Below are 18371 nucleotides of genomic sequence, written 5' to 3' on the forward strand. Positions count from 1 at the left end.
TGGGGGGCTCTAGAGGGCGCTGTGCGGGCAGCCCCGGCCCCGCCGCCCCGAGACAAAGACACCGCGGCCCCTCCCGCCCCGGCCGGGAGCGGCTCAGCTGCGAAGCCAAGGCGGAGCCTGTCTGGGAGCGGCTGGGACAGAGGGCGGAGAAGGAACCACGTGCGTGGCAGGGAGCTGCGCTGCACATCCGCTCGACGGCTGCGGGGCGGGAGCTGCGCTCCGCTCTTCCCGCCACGTGCGCGGGCGGCAGCGGCGCCCCCTGCCGGGCGCGGGGTGGTGGCGGGGCCGGGCGGGCCCCGGGCGCGGAGCGCTCCGCCCCAGAGCGAGGAGGCCGTGCCCGCGGCCGGAGCTGCGTGTCGCAGAGAGGGAGAGCGCGGAGGGAGCGCGGCCACAGGTGGGCAACGCGTGGAGGTGGGCGGGGAGAGCGGCGGCGCCGCCCCCCTGAAAGAGCCGGGCGGGCAGGTGAGGAGCCAGGCGGTAGCGTGGCCGAGTGGTCTAAGGCGCTGGATTTAGGCTCCAGTCATTTCGATGGCGTGGGTTCGAATCCCACCGCTGCCAAGCTGTTTTGGCCCCGCCGCGGCGGCTCCTTTTGCCTGGGGGGGACCCTGCGGGCGGCACGGCTGCCACCGGCGCCGGGCGCAGCCTCGGGCTCCTTAAAGCCGAGTTACAGCGGGGAAGCGGCTTCTCGTTTAAACTCCAGAGCGGCTCTCCTCCAGCGCGCGGAATTACAACCCCCAGACACTTCTTTCCGATATTGTTTCAGTTCCAACTAAACTAATTTCCTTTATATGTTGCTGCAGCCGGCAAAGGAGCACCACCAGACTGATACACACCAGTACAGTAGATGGGGGTTTTGGAGGGCTTCTTATTGAAGATGGCGGTGAAACTGCGCCATATTTTCTTCTCTGGGCCAGGGCCTCACCCCCCTCATGGTGAAGAAATTCCTCTTAATGTCCAGTCTAAATCTGCCCCTCTGCAGTTTACAGCCATTCCCCCCAGTCCTGTCCCCACAGGCCTCTGTAAACAGCCCCTCCCCAGCTCTCCTGTAGCCCCTTCAGGCACTGGCAGGTCGCTAGAAGGTCTCCTAATTTACTACACTTAAGATGACTGCCCCGGTAACTTCCTATTTTAACTAAAATCCATGCTTTTGGCTTGTGTAGAGCCACACCTCGCAGGCCTGCAGGGCCCGGGGCAGCCTGGCAGGGAGCGCTGCTGGAACAGAGCACAGGACGGACCGCAGCCCAATTTCAAGGATGCTTTTATTTTCCCCTCATCTGCAGTGAACCAGATCATTGACAAAAGGAATTCACACAGTGTGAACTCTGTGTCAGGCTGGTGTATGGTAGTGACAGCAGTCTGCTGTGCCCTCTCTTTGGTCGCTCCTCAGTTCCTCAAGGCTGTGAGCCATGGCCAGTCTTTGTCCTTTTAGCCACTCTTTTTCACCCATGAAGCGTTCCCAGCTGGCTGTAGCGCGTGTTCCTTCTGCAGGTTCTCATTTAATTCAGCAATCAGTTTGAAAAGTTGGGTTTTTTTGGAGTGAAACATGCAACAATCTCGACTCCAGTGTGTTTCAGTGATTTGGCTGTAATTCTTTGTTTTAATTTCTTAAGTACAGAGGCTGGTATGTTATATTTTTGGTTTCCAAACTAAAAATAACAGCCTGTTTAATACATCGGGGCCAGGAACTGCGGTGGAGATGAGAATGATGCAGGGAGCTGTACTATAACAGGGTATGTGCGCTTTGTGCAGGTCAGTGTTGTGTTTCTTTAAAAAAGTGCAAAACGGAAAGGCCATCAAAACGTAAAGAAAGAAATATCAAACTTGAACTAACAATTAATGAAAGCAAAACTTTGAGGAAGATGTGATGATTCTGGGCTTCTGGTCTGGTTTTAATGTAATGGTCCACGGAATCAGCAAATGCAAACTTCTCTGGGCTGTACCCCAGCTGACTCCGCGCCTTGTCTATTCGAAATGTGTGAGTTATTGAGATGTTCTGTACCTACAGGGCAAAAGAGGCAATGTACAAAGATGTTAATACATAGCAAATTGGAACAAAGCCTGTGAGCAGTAGCAAAGACACAGTTAAAGGAAATGTAAAATATCCCCCCCCTATTATATCATTGTCGTATTGACATTTATCATATTCTTTTTAAAACTGTTCACTCAGAATAAGGGTCTTGAAAGCCCAAAGAGGCAGTGAAAGCTGAATTTTCTTGTCTTGAAAACATCCACAAGAAATATTTGGACTCATGTTTATGTACCTAAGAAGGCAGATATAAGCCATCTCTTAGGTGCCTAAATATCTTCAGAAATTAAAGCCCAACTGACCAGCCAAAGTCATACAAGATACCAGGCCTTGGAAGGAAGAAGCTAATGCAGCTTCTCCCAGACTGAAAGCATAAACTTTTATCTTTTCAAAGATGATAACAACCATAATATATTTCTTCAAATGTACACAACACATACATTTGTCCTGGAAACAGGAGGCTGAGGTAGTACTGAGTGGATTTTACTTTCTAGTGACTTGATCTCAAATTGTTCCTCAGTGTTAACATGTATGTATGCATCCTGTGAGTGTGAGACACTTTACCTCATTTCTGGTCAGCAGTGGGGACAGCTCAACAAACGGTTTCAGCATCAGATGAAGATATTCCATTACCATGGCTGCATAACAAAAGATTTTTACTTGAGATTTTTTACAGCTGGCAACTAAGCCCCACACAGCCACTCATTTCCATCCCAACACCCAGTGGGATAAGGGAGAGAATCGGAAGCGTAAATGCGAGAACACTCATGGGTTGAGATAAATACAGTTTAATAGGTAAAGTGAAAGCCATGCACAAGCAAAACAAACCAAGGAATTCATTCACTCCTGCCCGTGGGTTACAGGAGAACAAGACGTTTACCTATGCAGCAAAGCCGACGCTTTTCAGCATATTTAATGAAGTCATGGATTTTTATATTTAACTTTTTATATCTGTACCATTAACTCCACAAAATTATCCATCTGTTAAGTACTACAAAAATCCTGGTTTTGTGGGACTTAAAAGTAACCTGTCATTCTGGTTTCCACACACAGCAGAGAGCTGGACTTCACCTCTTCCCGCTGCACCCTGGAAGAGCCTATTGTATGTTATTTTTATACAGGGAAATGAAAATTGTTAGCAAAGAAAAAAAGGCATATTATATTACGATTAGGAGTGAAGGTATGTGGACAGGAAAGAGAAGTGTTGATAAAATATTTTTACCTGATGCATAAACTAAGGAAGTAGGAATACGTATCCAAGGTTTACTGCAGCCTAACCTTTCAAACTGAAAGAGATTTAAAAAACAGTGACCGACAAAACCAGAAACCTCAAAGAATTTTGAAGGTTCAACTCAGAAGGTATTTGTGGAAGTATTTACTGATAAAACAGAAAAAAGTCATCAGTGCTATTACTATTTGAGTTTTCGCTTTTCAGGGAATTCCAGTTAAATGTCACATGCAGGCACTATGACATTTTTGAGTGGCAGTCTTGAAAAAAGGGGAAAAAAGTTCATAATAATCAATTGAAATGTCATGGTGTGCTGATACTTAATTTAACACTGTTGACATATTTATGGTTTTGAGCCCATCATTAACAATAAAATCATATTTTGAAAAGAATGTATATTACAAATTAATAATTAGGGCTTATATTTTTTGTCCACTCAAAATAGCCACCATTAACAGATGCAAGAAGTGACAATAACGGCAGCTCACAAGAGGATACTGACTAAGATGCTCCTGTGGTCTCAGTGCTGGCAGTTGCTTTAATGTAGTATTTTAGGTAGGTATTGTTACAGCGCTGATCACACTGAACTTTGAACAGGAATTAAACCCATGATCAGAATAGAACTCCTACACCCAAAGCAAACATACCAACGGCAATGTGCATAGAAAAGCTGGAGTTGTACACAAAGAAATTAATGTATTTGGAGATAAAGTATATATAAAGTATATATTGTACGTACAAGTGGAGTTAGCCATTCAAAAAGGTTGAATTTTTCGCCATCATTAATGAAATACACCTGGCCACTCTGTTAAAGAGGCAGAAAAGAGACAAGTTAGTAGAAATAATACTGCATATATACTGACTTCTTTATCTCACTCCTTATGAATAGCTTAAAAATAACACAGCAGTGTAAAATATGCACAGATGTATATATATACCGGCCAACAAACTATCTAAATTTGTTTCAGTCACTTGCAAATTGCAAATTACAACAAAATTGGTGGACAAGTGGTTTATGTGATTAGCAAGCCTTGGTGTAAATTATTTATTATAATAAATAATTATAGTTGTTTATAATTATAATGTACGGAGTGGTTATGCCGCCCCGATGGAGATTGCCCAATGCATCGAAAGCACTGTGATATCTCACTGGTGCTGTTAACACAGACTCACCAAACAGTGGGACGTGTTCTACTCTTTGTCGAGGTAAGACTCACTGAAATCTGTAAGACTCCATCTGTGTAACCAAGGCCCAAGATACCTCTTTCCCTTTTCCTTTCAGGGTTTTAGGAAAAAAGTAATTTAATCTACTTTGAAAGTTGTTCTGATGTACTTTAAGGGTGCTTCTAGGTTAAATAAAAACTGTTTACAAGGAGGAAAATAGTTACAACTATTTTTTAAATCAATGAACCCAAATGAAATGAGCTTTTATTTGCACATAGTATGGGAAGAACTGATGATCAGAGTTTAGAACATTAAGCTGGGACCTATGTACAGGGGGGAACAGGGGATAAATCTGCCTGAACTTCCCATTTAATTCCTGACATAGCAAACGCTCTTTGCTTATCTTCCAGAAATGGCAAAGATTATATTACAAAAATGGAGATATTCTTACAGAACTGAATATTCCAGCTTTTAACACACTGCACAGCCAATGCTGCTGAGTCCCACGCTGTTCCTAGCACATTTATCAGCTAAAAACACAGTCAACAGCATAAGCTAAAATACCATAACACAAACATTAATTACTGCTACTACAGCAGTTACTGTAGGTCAGGATAACAGCAGCAGAATCCAGTGTCAAATGAAATCTGTAGTGCTTTTATTGTTTACTTACAGCTATGTAGTTCTTTGCAGGGGTGAGAGCTTCAGCAGCTAGAATTTGAGCTTGTACAAGATTCTCTGCATGCACCCAGTTCATTTTAGCAGCAGGATCCCCAAACTTGAAGCTGAGTAGCCCTCTCTCAATATATTTCTGTAGACATAAACAAACAGGAAACCAAAGCAAAATGGGTTTTAAAGTGAGGTGCACTTTCCTGTCCAGCTAAATGTAGGTTTGTCTCTACTTTAAAAAAATACATGAATCAATTAAACAGAATTAAGAGAAGTGCAGAGAGCTCTAAAAACATCGCTCCTGAGGAAGGAGTGAAGAATGTATTGAACACAATATGTCCTGAATTTACAAAAAATACAAGTCTATTCTAGGGATAAGTAAAATATTATACGGAAAGGTAAGATATAGTTCTGAATAGATGAAAAGTAATCACAAAATTGGATCAAATTTAACAAGTAGTTTTGTCTGGAAAAAAATGGAAAGTAGTGGTAGGTGTCACATTTTTCATTTAATAGGTACATTTTAGAAACTGCGAAATGTGACAGTTGCATAATGCCTTAAAATGGGCTCATAGTAAATAAGCTTAAAACCTTAAATAGTATTTTTAAAATACTCTGGGGTTTTTTTTGGGAGGGCGTAAAGAAAACATCTCAGGTCTAACTAAAACGACATTTCACATTCTTGAAAAATTATTTTATTTGGAAGATTATAAAGTGTACTTTGGCTGACTTCCATGTAATTCCCTACCTCAGCCACAAACCAAAAATATTTATTATGTGGTAAGCCTGAACCTATTCTTTCCTCAAAGCTACGTGTGACTTTATATTGTACTGATGCTTCTAAAACAACTGACTCATATAATTCTACAGGGATCGTAGTTTAAACACTGTAATAGTCCTACGGTTTAAAACAGCAACTGCAAAAGAGTAAAGCATGAGCACCTCAGCTGTTTGCCTGTTAGTAACCTATTGTACGAGAAGGTGCTTCAGACTCCTTAACTTGTTTCATTGTATAGTGAAAGCTGTTAATAGTTGAGGCTGGAAATAAGATATTTTGCCGTATCCCTTCTCATTAATGTTTTAAACCATTTGGTGTAAGTTGCATGCAAATAGACATTTGGAATATCATAGAGTGGTCTGAATCTTATAATTACAGAAAGCAATAAATTATAAAGCTGGATTTAAATGTATTTGTATTTAAAAAAATAAAAAAGGCTTTTTAAATGTACTACATTCTTTACAGAGATAATATAGTGCTTGTTAACAAAAGTTATAATATCCTCAACAAACAATTGAATCGTTGAATTGCTGCTGTTGTATATCACAATTTTGCTGATTAAAAACTTAAAATACGTACTGCTAGCCTTGGCAAGTGTCTTTGCTCTTCTGGTCCATAGATTCCTGGTGGGCGAAGAACACACGTGTAGAGTACTCCACCTCCTAGAAGAATAAGACCACTCTTAAGTGACTTTCAGATGAGCGTGGTTTATCTTTATTTGTATGAAAAGACTGTGGTAGCAGAATATACTCTGAAATAAATTAACTTCATAATCTTAAAAAATAATACATACCAGAAGGTGTTGAATTAGTAGTTGGCTATTAAGTTGGCAGAATCAGAACATGCAAAATAGTAAGATTCAGAGAAGTCCTGCCAGCACAGTCAGATTCCTAGAAATTACTAGATGTTTCAAAACCTCTTTCTAAGCAGTCCTTTGTCTCAGTGCCAGAGCAGTGAGTGAACGCGCCAAATGTGGTGATGAGTTTTCTGAAGTGTTCAAGTTCTTGGTAAGAAAGTGGAATGAAATGAACTAAATGCATACGAAATTATTGATGGGAAACAGCAACTAATTAACAGTGCAAGACAGAGCTGAAAGGTTCTCTCAACAGTAGGCACAGCCAGGTCCTGCTAGAGCTGCTGTGGAAGCTCTTGATAACTTCAGAGGGAGAAAGGATGGACCATGACAGAAATCCAGTCACTTCCTAAGTGTATCAGTTGGCTGGCTCATCATCTGCTAATAACCGTTCTTAACATTTCAAAACATGCAAAATACTCAGTGCTGCTGTGGCACAGGATCAAAATAGGATGTTTGGAACTGATTCTAATTGCATTGACAAATGCAGAACTGTGTTGCTCCTAAAACTACGAGGGTCTTTGATGTAAAGAGCTGGTAAGAAAGGAGGAAATAAGGAAAAAACTCAAACCTTTATTTTTTAAACCAAATAATTCTATTGGGATGGAATACCCATAAATGACTTTATATCTCTTTATAGTTCTCTGCAAGTATCAAGTGGAGAGAGTCTTTTCTGTAAGCTGTCTGCAGCTAAATTTAGCTCAGTATCACTTGGTCACATAGAATCATGTTGCACTTTACATTAATTTGTTTTGCACTGGCAGTTACAGGATCTCACAGGTGAGCTTAAGTATTCAAGTGTATAACTGGCTTCCTCAACATGGAAAACTTTGGGAAGCAGTAATAAATAATTCCAGGCTGTAGTATCAGGTCACTTCTTCAGATTTTAATATATAACTTGGGACCAGGGCAGTAACAATTTAAACAGCATTCATGTTTTACTTATGCTGCATAGTACAGTGACATTAAACACTTGTTTTTGTTTAATTTATAGCTGTCACTATCTTTTCAATTAACATACTGAACTTATTGCTACCATACTAAAACCTTTTACAGACACTGTGGGAACTTAAAACCAATTAAAAGTAATATTAAAGTGAAAATCTTTTTGTTTGTGAGATAATTGTATTCATAATTGCTGGACAGTCGCGTTCCCTAATGATTGATACAGGATACAGGATGTTAGTGAGGAGCAAGAAGAAGGGGAGTAAATTGCACTATTAATTCATGCTAAGACAAAAGTACCTGCTAGTGGAGTTCCATTAGCTGCTAGTACCATTTGTTCTGCAATTGATTTGGTTCTGGAATAATGATCAACATGCTACAGAGAAAAAGCAAATAAATTTTTATCTATTCTTGAAATGACAGAGCAGAGGGGCATTTCTTCTCCACTAGTTTTCATTTAGCAGATGGCAACAAATACCTCAAAGTACAGAAACTGTGAGGTATTATTTTAGGATAAAATCATGCATATTGCTAAGATAAGCAAGCATTTTTGTTTATGCAAATCCAGTTAATTAATTTCAACACATTTGAAAAGCAATGAATATATGTATGCTTTGAAAGCGGCCAAGAATGTAATTGATCACTACTTTGTAATCTGGATTTCTCTTTCAGGTAATGGAAAAGTCGAAAGCCAAGTTTTGAAGGCATTACAAGTGGTGTGAATTATCCTGTTCACTTTCTCGTGGCACTATCCCAGAGAAAACATTCTTTTGATATATTATTCAAAATTTTAAAAATATTTTCTCTATCCATCTTTATTTCTTTAAAGACTGTGAAGAAGCACTTGATGGAGAGAAGAGGGACACAAAAACTGTGTATGCAAAGCAGCCAGAAGTACTTTCTCCTTTTCAATTAAGTGCAATAACCTCATATAAAAATAGTCTGCTTTTCCATATCAGGTCTACAATGAACATACATCATCTTCAATAAGGGAGAAATAGAAAAATCATACAAATAATAAATGGCTAAAGAGGCACAAAGCCATATAATACAATTCCTGTGTCCGAGTTGAATTTCATTAATATTAACAGGACACTGTATGAGTTATTTTCTAAGATCAAGGCCTTGATAGGAAACAAAGAAATAAATACTGCAATGTACATAAAACTGATGTGTCATGGTTGTGAATAACATCTACGAAGAGTGTGAAGAGCTTGCTTTCTTCCTTTGGCAGTGGATTCTGGCATCAGGCAAAACATGATCATGAAAAGTCCAGGCTATTCCAGAAACAAGAATGTAAACAAAGAGGAAAAAAGAAAATATTATACAAAGAAAATACCTTTTCTATAGGAAAATATGGCACAGTTTCCTCATCACCATCTTCAATAGGAAGCCCTCCAAACACCACATTTACTGTACTGGTGTAGATCAGTCTAGTGATGTTCCTTTGTTTGCAGGCTGCAGCAATGTATAAAGTAGATTAGTTTAGTGGGAACTGAAGCAATATGGGGGAAAAGTGTGTTTGAGCTTTTTCTGAGAAACTGTCAAATCTTAAAAGAGAAAAATCCTTCCATTTAACTATTGGGTGATTTAAAACACAAAGCATTTTTAAAGAGAAGACATCTGTGTAGAACCAAGTGCTTTGTAATCCTGATTTGGATGCTGTAAACTAAGGCGGTGCCACTGGGAGGGCTGCTGCCAGCCAGGCGGACACAAGGCCATCTGCTTCAAGGGCTGCCCACTACCTGTCCACAAGCTATTAGATAGCAACCAGGTTTACTGCTACAAAATACGCATGGAAACAGTTAACTCCCTACACCCCTACAGATTCCGACATCAGGTAAACACACTTACAAAAAGCTGAGGTAGTTGAACGACAGCGCTGGCGCTTGTATTGCAGCCCACAGAAGAACTGAGTATAAAAAACCCCAATGACACGTTTCCTTATCTTCTGCCAAAAATGTAAAGTATTTGGTAAAGCATACTGTGTGCCAAAAGAGCGAAATGGCTTTTTCTAAGTGGTATAATATTTTGATATGCTCTGCCAACACCTAATGGCAAGGCCGGATACGTACCATCAATGATGAATCTTGTCCCACAAATGTTTACAGTTTCGATCTCTTCTCTGTGCAACTAAGAAAGTAAAGAAATTGTACATTTTTTAATAATAAGGCATTTTGAATTCAAAAGGGGGACATTATAAATATCTCCAAATAAAGGTAATGAGTTCAATGCTTTGATTATTAAAAAAAAATCATTTAGACTGCTGTTTCAGACTTCAAGAAGTCAAATAATAATTTTTAAACTATATCTTTTTTTTGTATTTTTGCAGTCTAGCCTGCTTGAAGCGAAGAAAATTGTGGTGCTTCTAAAGATACATTTGCAGTTATTGCACATTGTGCAGCAGTAAGTTAAATATCTACATTTCAGCAGCACTTTGGTGGCCTCTACCCAGAGCAATTCGAAGTACATATTGCTCAACTGCAGAAGTCCTTGAATGCACTGTTCTATCCAACTATGGTAATTACTGAAGTTCCTTTTGTTAAATAAGGTAAGAAGAGGAGGGGGGTGTTCAAGGCTTGAAATACAGCTGTCATTATGCTTTAGTTATATAGAATAACTTATAATTTAGTCCAGGTTTTATTCCTCCCAGTGATCTTACACCGAGGGGTTCCATGTGAAAGGTTTAGGGAAGGATCAGGGGTTTGGAGGCAACCAGCCTCCCTTGCCTTTCCTTTTGTTCTCACACCGTTCCAGAACTGTTTAATGCCATTTCCCACTCAAAAGCCTTTCCATGGCGCAGGTGGAGCCTCTAATGGGGAGTAAATAATTTCACAGCTACGAAAACAGTACTGTCAGCAGACTGCTTGCAGCTGCCACACCAGTTTGCACAGAGCAGTTTACCAAAACAGGAGGGACATGGATTTAGGCTCTCAGGATAATTTGAAGAGAGAAAATTTAACATGCAGTGTTACAGCATCAAGACTCATCCTCAGTGTGGGCAGTCACACAGAAAAAAACCCAAAACTATTTGGACTCACTTGCTCTCTTCCTGACATTCCATATGAAGCTACATGAAACACACAGTCAGCCCCTTCACAGGCTGCAAATATGGCATCATAATCCCTGACATCTGCCTGCAATGCATAAAAAAAGACATTGGGACTTGAAATCAAAGCTGCAGGTTAGCATTTGTCATACGGTGGGTTAGCACAGAGAGAATACATGTCTATATACTTGTACTTTCTGTACATCCTCGGACTGAAAACCAGGTGCATTTCAGTACTTGCTGATAATAATATTCCCTTCAGTAGAACTCAAAGGACTCATGAAAAGCATTCATTAAGCCTCATAATTCCCCTGTGTTCATTTTACAGGTCACTAAACTAAGGCAGGGATGGGGGCAGAAAAGGGTCGTGAGGTGTACTTCAGAGTCAGGGGGTGAAGAGGGAACTCTGTGCTACGCGTTACAAGTTTCACTGTTTTCCTTATTTCAGACACGCTAAAATCGCTTGACTAAACTTCACATGGGACATTCACACAGTTAAAAGGTTATTGCAATTGGCAATAATTTGCAATTAGGTATTTGTGTTCTATGAAAACTAGTAAGACACTAAGGAAAAGGTAAATGAAATAACTTTGACTGTTGTTACAATATAATTTATCATACCTGGATACACACTGCTCCACTGGGAATTTCCCAGACAGGCCTATGTATGTCATACAGAACAACAGAGGCTCCTGCACTGGCAAGAGCACATCCCAGCTTGTATCCGAAATAGCCTCCACCTCCTGTCACCACTGCTTTCATATTCTTTTCATCCAGTGCTCCAGCATTTCCGTTCACTTCAGAGTTAGAGATTTGGGGCCAGGTTGTTGCTGCCCCACTCAGTATAAGTTTTCTGTCAGTGAAATACTGTCTTTTGTTACCAGACACGTGTAACAATTTCTCCTCCATGTTGAGAATTGCTCCATAGTGCTCCTGGATGCAGACGATTCCAGTGAGTTTCATGTTAGCAAGCTCTATTTGCAACAGCAAAGTTTTACTTTAATGCAACCTGTTTAAGAGAGATAAAGACAAAGCCAAAACACTAGCCACAAAATCTCCAGATTTCAAAGACTTCTTTTAAAAGATTCATTTAAATTTTCTGCTTAGATTGTGTAAGAGTTTGTTTAATTGTAATCTTCACATTTTACAAACATTTAAAGTGCTGTATAGTATATCATGGAATTGTAGAATTGTTGGGGTTGGAAAAGACATTTAAGATCATCGAGTCCAACAGTAAACCCAACACCACCAAGTCCACCACTAAACCATGTCCCTAAGAACCACATCTACACATCTTCTAAACCCCTCTGGGGATGGTGACTCCACCACTTCCCTGGGCAGCTATGCCAGTGCTTGATGACCCTTTCCTTTAAGTAATATTTCATAATATCCAATCTAAACCTTCCCTGGCACAACTTGAGGCCATTTCCTCTTGTCCTATACCTTGTTACTTGGGAGAAAAGACCAACACCCAACTCACTATAACCTCCTTTCAGGTAGTTGAAGAGTGTGATGAGGTCTCCCTTCAGCTTCCTACAGCCTAAACAATCCCATTAATATTAAGAAATATTCCTTAATGCAGAGAACAGGAATCCATATGTTTTCCACAAATGGGTCAGAATGAGAATAGTAGTACAGACAGTAGTTTTTATTAGCAGAAGGAAAATTGCTGCCTATGTGAAAGGCATGTCCGCATCTTAGTTCAGTTTGTTCTGGTCTGTGTTAGGAGCTCACAGACAACCTCAGATATCGGATGTGATAGAGGGCTGTACCTGAGTCTGAAATCTTGAGCCGTCAGGGAAACTCTAAAGATGAAGAAATTGCATTTAAGTTTCTGTGCTTATAAAACAAGCAAGCAGGGCCAAGCAGAACAGCAACGGAGCAAAAATTCCTCTAGAGAAAAGTAATCCTTAGTGCTTCTTCCCCTTGTCCTTGGTTTGTCACAAGGATGTCTGAGGAAAGTGACATTTTCAACTCCTTTATAAGTAATGGTAGCTGAACGTAAATCAAGAATATAGTGTGGTTTTGTCATCAGTAGTGATGGAGCTGTGATACAGGAGGATTTCACAAGGGAAGAGGAATGCCTGACACCTTATATCTTCAGAAGGCTGTCAGAGAACAAAGCTATCAACCCTCACTTCCCAGGGCAGCTAGGATAAAATGATTGCTTTGTGACAGACGGGTCATGGGGAGCAGCACCAACAGACTCCAGCGCACTGCAGGGCCCCCCCGGGCCCGGGCCAGGCTCTCTGGGGTCTGTAGCACCCCCGGCATCCCACTGCGCCCCCGCAGCCCCCTGGCGTCCCGCAGCCCCCCTGGCATCCCACTGTGCCCCCGCAGCCCCCTGGGGTCCTGCAGCACCCCCACAGCCCCCTGGGATCTGCAGCACCCCCAGCATCCCACTGCGCCCCTGCAGCACCCCTGGGTCCCATTCATCTTGCAGCATCTTTGAGATCCCCCAGCCTTCCTGGGACATTGCTTATCCCACAGCATGTCTGGCATTCTGCTATCCTACAGCATTCTTGAGTTCCCAGAGCATTCCAGGGATCCCACAGCTTCCTGTGGTGGCTCTTACCTCCATATGTCTTCGTAAAGCAGTGACCATTGCAGGAAAGCATCCTGTCGGTGGCTAGCGCTCCATCCGCACTGAGCTACCTGTTGCTCAGGTTGTTCAGGAAAAACACACCATCTCCCGATTACCGGTTGGATCGGCAGTGGCTGGACATGGTTCAGAGAGATGCAGAGCATCAGAAGTGCCTGCAAAACAGCCGGAATCCACAAACAGGAGAGATAACCATAAACAAACAGGCACTAAGGTCCCTGCCCAACAGAGCAGGCGGTGGGTCTCTGTTCGGCTCGGTGGTCACTCGTGCCCGAGAGGATGTGAATTGGGTCAAGAACTGCAGAATTTCAGAGTTACCCGTTCCAGGCAAAAATCAAACTTGGAACACATTCACCTCTTCCGTTCTAGCTGTACCATGCCTGAATGCTTATATTAAATTTTAATCATTTAAAGGCACACCTGCATTTATGTTAGAGCAAAAGTAACTCGAACAACAGCCAGCTTAAAGCAAGACTCAGTAAGGACTGACAGAAACAAGACAGCTGGCTGTTCCAAACTGATACTAAAAGTTGTCTTAAAACTTTAAATACTGGGTTCGTAATAACGATAAATCAATTGAATAAAGCCAATTAGTATTAATTAGTACTGTTATAACAGTGATGTAAAGAGCATCTTACCTGAAATAACAACTTCTAGGTTTGGCGTTACAGGGCTGGAACGGCAGGACTTGCTACCACAAAGTCAGGGAATCCCTTGGTTAGTCCCTGCCGAGGAATATCCATAAATAAGGCCACAGACTGCCCTTGTCCCGGGGCTGCAGGTGCCTGCCCGATGGCTCTTCATTGGGGTGGTGTGGGGTGCAGTCCTGAGCTATTAATCTAACAAAAGCAATATATGAAAAATTCATAACTAACTAATTTAAAAGCAAATTGAATGTTTGCATACAGTTAAAACGCTCACGCTGGGAAGTAACATTATACTTGTGGTATCCTCTTCTGCATTTCTAGGGGAAAAAGGCTTACACAGTATCACCTGCAGTCCCTGCTCGCCTGTCAGTCAGCTGCATCTCTATAGCAATAAATTATGAACTTAACCAGCTTTAATCAAGCTTGGATAAAGGTCTCATATTACTGAGTTTCTGTACCTGGCAGGTAGTCAGGAACAGGAGAGAAGGCTGAGCAGTGCCCCTGCCAAGGGAGGACGCACCATCTCAGCTCTCTTTGTACGGATGAGGACAATCTCCCAATGTAAATGTGCAAGGGACTAGGCTTTACTGTTTTCACTGCACACAGAACTGTTTGTTTAAATAAAATAAATTAAAAAAAACTTTGCTCACATAAGCTGCAGTGATCGTTTCGGTGGGTCATGCATTTTCCTGTCTCCGTGTACTGTCTTTTGCTTAGAACATTTCATTCTTGTCGGCTTGCTGTGAGCTGTCCTGTGTACCCTGTAAATTTAAAGATACAATGAGAGAGTCTCCTTAAACTTACCAGTCTTAAAAATCCAATAAAATGCTGACACAAAGGCAAAATAAACACAGAGTAAAGATAATCAGACAGTTGAGCTTTTCTGTTGCTCTCTCCTGTGACCCATCCTGGCGAGTGTCGCTCTCCTGACCCACGTGGGGTGCAAGAAAGGGAGCAGCTGCTCCTTGGTGAGAGCAAAGACAGTCCCTGAGAGAATCTTTATGACAGGAAGCCTTACAAAAGTTTGCCTGGGCTACACATGGAATGCGTGTGGGTAGTACACGTGGTAGCTCATTGAGTGCAATCCACCCAAGAAGTGACTAGTGGAAGTCTTAGGAAGGGGAGAAGAGGGAGGCTGGATCCTCACTTGGGTCTCAGTGCTGGGCTTGCCCGCTCACCCTGAAGTGGCAATTCACTGAATGAACAGAACGTGTCAGCACTGGTATGGGATTTACAAGGCAAGGGAGCAGTAACAGCTTGCTGAACTCCAGGGTTTTGTGTGCCCTCCCTCCCATTTCCCACAGACTCATTAAAACCAGCATTGGCTTCAGTTATTTTTTATTACTGCATTGAAAAGCAACTATTTGATTTACAAACACACATGCCATTTATTACATTTTTACAAAGCTTTTGAATGATAAAACTATTTTATATAAATATGACTTTCAGTCCTCTCACCACCTGTTATTTAAAAACATTTACTGTTCATAGTTTTTGTACTGTTTCCCAGGTCTTCAGAATTCCTCAGGCTGACCTACAGTTGCTATAGCAGCAGCTTTATCAGAGGAATTGCTTAGCCAACCTTCTCTGCATCGGAGCTACTGGACTTCTTACAGCACCGCAATCCTACAACACTTCCTCATCTTCCAATTTCGTACCCTCCTGAATTATCATTTTTGGAAAATTGTTCTCAGCATGAAGCAATCCATTCATGAAGATCCATTAAAACTATTTCTGCACCAGTCAGCGGTGAACTCCTTTGATTTTGTGACACTGCACTGCCCTCTAGGAACATTTCCTGATGTGTCCCATGTTTTCACTTTTCTGGGTTTTTCTTTTGTTTTTAAAATGAGATCAGAGAGTTGTCATCGTAATCGTAAGAATAATGAAGTCCACAGGGACTGAGGAATGTATGAGGACCAGATCATTGGTACTCAAACAAGATTAGGTTTTCTGGAACAGGTGGGCAATTCAATTTTAGAAGAAAGAAAGAACGATCAAACTTAACAAGATGCCAAAAGCAAACACCATTTTAAGGAACATGTGATCTTCTTGGCAAGCAGGTCTTGTTTTAAGATAGTGATCCACAGAATCAGCGAATGAGAATTTCTTCGGTTTGTAACCAAGTTGATTTCGTGCTTTGTCTATTCGGAAAGTGTGAGTGACAGTAATGTTCCACACCTAAAATCCAAAGGGACAGTAATGGAAGTGACTTTAATATCCAATTTTCTAGAACTTGAATGAAATTATGTCAACAATTATATTACAATGGAATGAAAAACATGACTAGAGATAGACATGCAAAAATGTAAACATTTTGGAGTCAGACTCTGTCCAGAGCTAGCAGAACGAGTTGATGCAGCTGACAGGCAAAGAGCCAAAGCTTGGTGGGCTGGGTGCAGAAGGAGTTTATGACACAGCAGAGAAATGCACAATGGAACGGGTTGAACGTATTGGAGAAGAGTGGTGTGGCTTCCCCACTTTGCTGAAATGCATATGTTAAGAGTGGAAAACAGGCATTTTTGGAAATTTTTATCCTCCACCTCTGAACACAATTGCTGTGAAAGTGCTTAAATTGCATAGTCTTAATGGTTTCTGCTTCATATATAGAGTTAATGTAGAAGAAAGTATAAAACCAGACAAATTGTGGAATAAATGAAAGCTACAGCAGAAGTTCATAAGGTCCCTTCAGTGTCCTATTACATGACGTGCTACAATACAGTAAGAGCCTAGATGACAGATCAGTTACAAGCATTTTTGCTTATACTATAAATCATAACTTTCTACAAAACCATAAGTTAGATCAAAATAAATTTATCCAGAAGTTTGTTTGGTCTCTTTTTGTTTGGGTTTTTTATTGTTTCTTTGTTGTGTTTGGCTCCTCCCCCCCTGAAAATTGACTTTTCATTCTAATTTAGAACTATTTTTAGTGGAGTTTCTAATTACTGGCTAGGCTGGCACGATGATAACTGTTACCACTTTGACCTGAGACTCTTGGACCACTTTCCTTTAACCAGCAGTTCCACAGCATAGGACAGCTCACCAGAAATGACAATGCAGTGCTTGTTTTCCTTTTTGCCAGCTCCACATCAGTCGCTCTGTCATGCACCTCTAGGATGTTTCTTTGGATCATCTCATCTTCAAGTAAGGATTAATTTCTGATAATTTTATATGGAGTGGCCAGGATGACACAGAAAAAAACAGGCTACAAAACGACTGCATACAACCTGAATGGACTACACTCAGCACAAAATCAGAGCTCTAATGCAGACAATCCTGTCTGCATCAAAGGGCGCATCGTGTACGTCATGAGAATTTTGGTCAGAAATATGTAAACATTCTTTCTTTTTATATATTTACCTCATTCCTTGTCAAGAAAGGTGTAAAGCTAAAAACTGGCTTTAGTATCAGGTGCAGATATTCCATCACAGCAGCTGTGAAACAGAAAGTTACTTAATGAAACGGCTGGATAACAATAAACTGAGATAATATTGACATTGCACATCCTATAATTCCTACTGATACCAGAGGATGCACTTAAGGTGGTAGAAGGCAGAGCTTAATTTATAAATTACATGATCTAGCAGCCTGATCCAGTGGGAGGTGTCCCTGCCCATGGCACGGGGGTTGGAGTTAGATAATCTTTAAGGTCCCTTCCAACTCAAACCATTCTACGATGGACTCAGTTTATGAGCAGCCTTTAAACTTTATCTAGTATAATTAATATAATTAATGCCAACTGGCATAAGCGATTATAATTAATTAGAATAATGTTAAGTTATATATTTCCTACAATTTATAAAAATCAATTCCTGAATTTTATAAAAAAATTATGTAGCTCCATAGGAATAAGAAAACAAATTTAAAAATAAATAGCACAACAATTAAGTATATATTTTACTACTTTTTACCTGCTATATGAACCAGAAGAACAGGAATATGCATCCAGGGTTTCCTGTAGCCTAATTTTTCAAACTAGAAATGGAAATAAAAATAAAAGGAAAGAGTAACAAAGAATTTGTACCATACTGGGGGCGTCAATAAAACATGAAAATTGAAAAATGATAAAACATTTATCTAAACTTTTTTCTGGTTACTCTGCCTACCAATAGGGGTAAGTAAGAAGTGAGACTGAAACCCACGACTCATTCTTCAGTGCCCACCTCCCACCCTTCAAAGGCAACTGGATGGTAAAGGGGAAACAAGCAGAACTTGTGGACTGCGAGCTTGCTTTGCCAGGAGTGCTATTGTTCTGTAGCAGTTCTACACCTCTCAGTTAAATTCTCTCCAAACAATCAGGGCCAGACTCCAGTTATGCATGTCCAAACTGCCCTGAAAGCCAGTGGAGCTTTGGAACACGCAGGGAGAACAGGACTGACTTTCATGTTAAATAGCTCAGTAATTAACATG

General features: G+C 41.0%; 2 protein-coding genes, 1 long non-coding RNA gene and 1 other non-coding gene across 6 annotated transcripts in view; 2 read left to right on the top strand and 2 right to left on the bottom strand.

The window, feature by feature from the left end:
- Window positions 1-116: 116 nt before the first annotated feature.
- LOC128853693 (uncharacterized) lies at window positions 117-15602 on the top strand. The gene is made up of 3 exons (XR_008452378.1): window positions 117-394; window positions 9996-10214; window positions 15472-15602. It is a non-coding gene; the product is annotated as an uncharacterized LOC128853693 (long non-coding RNA).
- On the top strand, window positions 477-558 carry TRNAL-UAG (transfer RNA leucine (anticodon UAG)). The gene has a single exon. It is a non-coding gene; the product is annotated as a tRNA-Leu (tRNA).
- On the bottom strand, window positions 1130-15020 carry LOC104063769 (putative short-chain dehydrogenase/reductase family 42E member 2). 3 transcript variants are annotated; one of them, XM_054080236.1, is made up of 14 exons: window positions 14612-15020; window positions 13953-14153; window positions 13288-13469; window positions 11334-11721; window positions 10705-10800; window positions 9739-9796; window positions 9003-9121; window positions 7964-8039; window positions 6445-6527; window positions 5092-5229; window positions 3994-4059; window positions 3249-3312; window positions 2591-2664; window positions 1130-1999 (listed from the first exon to the last, which is right to left on the bottom strand). In XM_054080236.1, exons 4-14 carry the CDS (start codon window positions 11673-11675, stop codon window positions 1751-1753), a joined length of 1365 nt encoding a protein of 454 aa, XP_053936211.1. In that variant the 5' UTR covers window positions 11676-11721; window positions 13288-13469; window positions 13953-14153; window positions 14612-15020; the 3' UTR covers window positions 1130-1750. The 3 variants fall into 3 exon arrangements, with proteins under 3 accessions (XP_053936211.1, XP_053936210.1, XP_053936212.1); XM_054080235.1 differs by having other exon boundaries at window positions 11334-12664; XM_054080237.1 differs by having other exon boundaries at window positions 12485-13469.
- Window positions 15312-18371, bottom strand: part of LOC104063801 (putative short-chain dehydrogenase/reductase family 42E member 2) — a 15286-nt gene continuing 12226 nt past the window's right edge. Inside the window, exons 10-12 of the mRNA XM_009566066.2 lie at window positions 17873-17936; window positions 17322-17395; window positions 15312-16142 (exon numbers count right to left, since the gene is read on the bottom strand). Coding sequence (XP_009564361.2) covers window positions 15939-16142; window positions 17322-17395; window positions 17873-17936 — 342 coding nt within the window. The 3' untranslated portion in view covers window positions 15312-15938. The remainder of the gene's footprint in view (window positions 16143-17321; window positions 17396-17872; window positions 17937-18371) is intronic.

This window comes from Cuculus canorus, chromosome 15 (genome assembly GCF_017976375.1).
Source record: "Cuculus canorus isolate bCucCan1 chromosome 15, bCucCan1.pri, whole genome shotgun sequence".
NCBI classification, from domain to species: Eukaryota; Metazoa; Chordata; class Aves; order Cuculiformes; family Cuculidae; genus Cuculus; species Cuculus canorus.

What these genes read in the sequence shown, in the direction of transcription:
- LOC104063769 (XM_054080236.1), bottom strand. Translation starts at nt 11,675, where the DNA reads ATGAAACTCACTGGAATCGTCTGCATCCAGGAGCACTATGGAGCAATT. An exon ending in CATATTTTCCTATAGAAAAG is followed by an intron (nt 8,040 to 9,002) that starts GTATTTTCTTTG and finishes TTTTCTCTGTAG; the next exon opens with CATGTTGATCATTATTCCAG. An exon ending in TTCCTTAGTTTATGCATCAG is followed by an intron (nt 2,665 to 3,248) that starts GTAAAAATATTT and finishes TTTGTTATGCAG; the next exon opens with CCATGGTAATGGAATATCTT.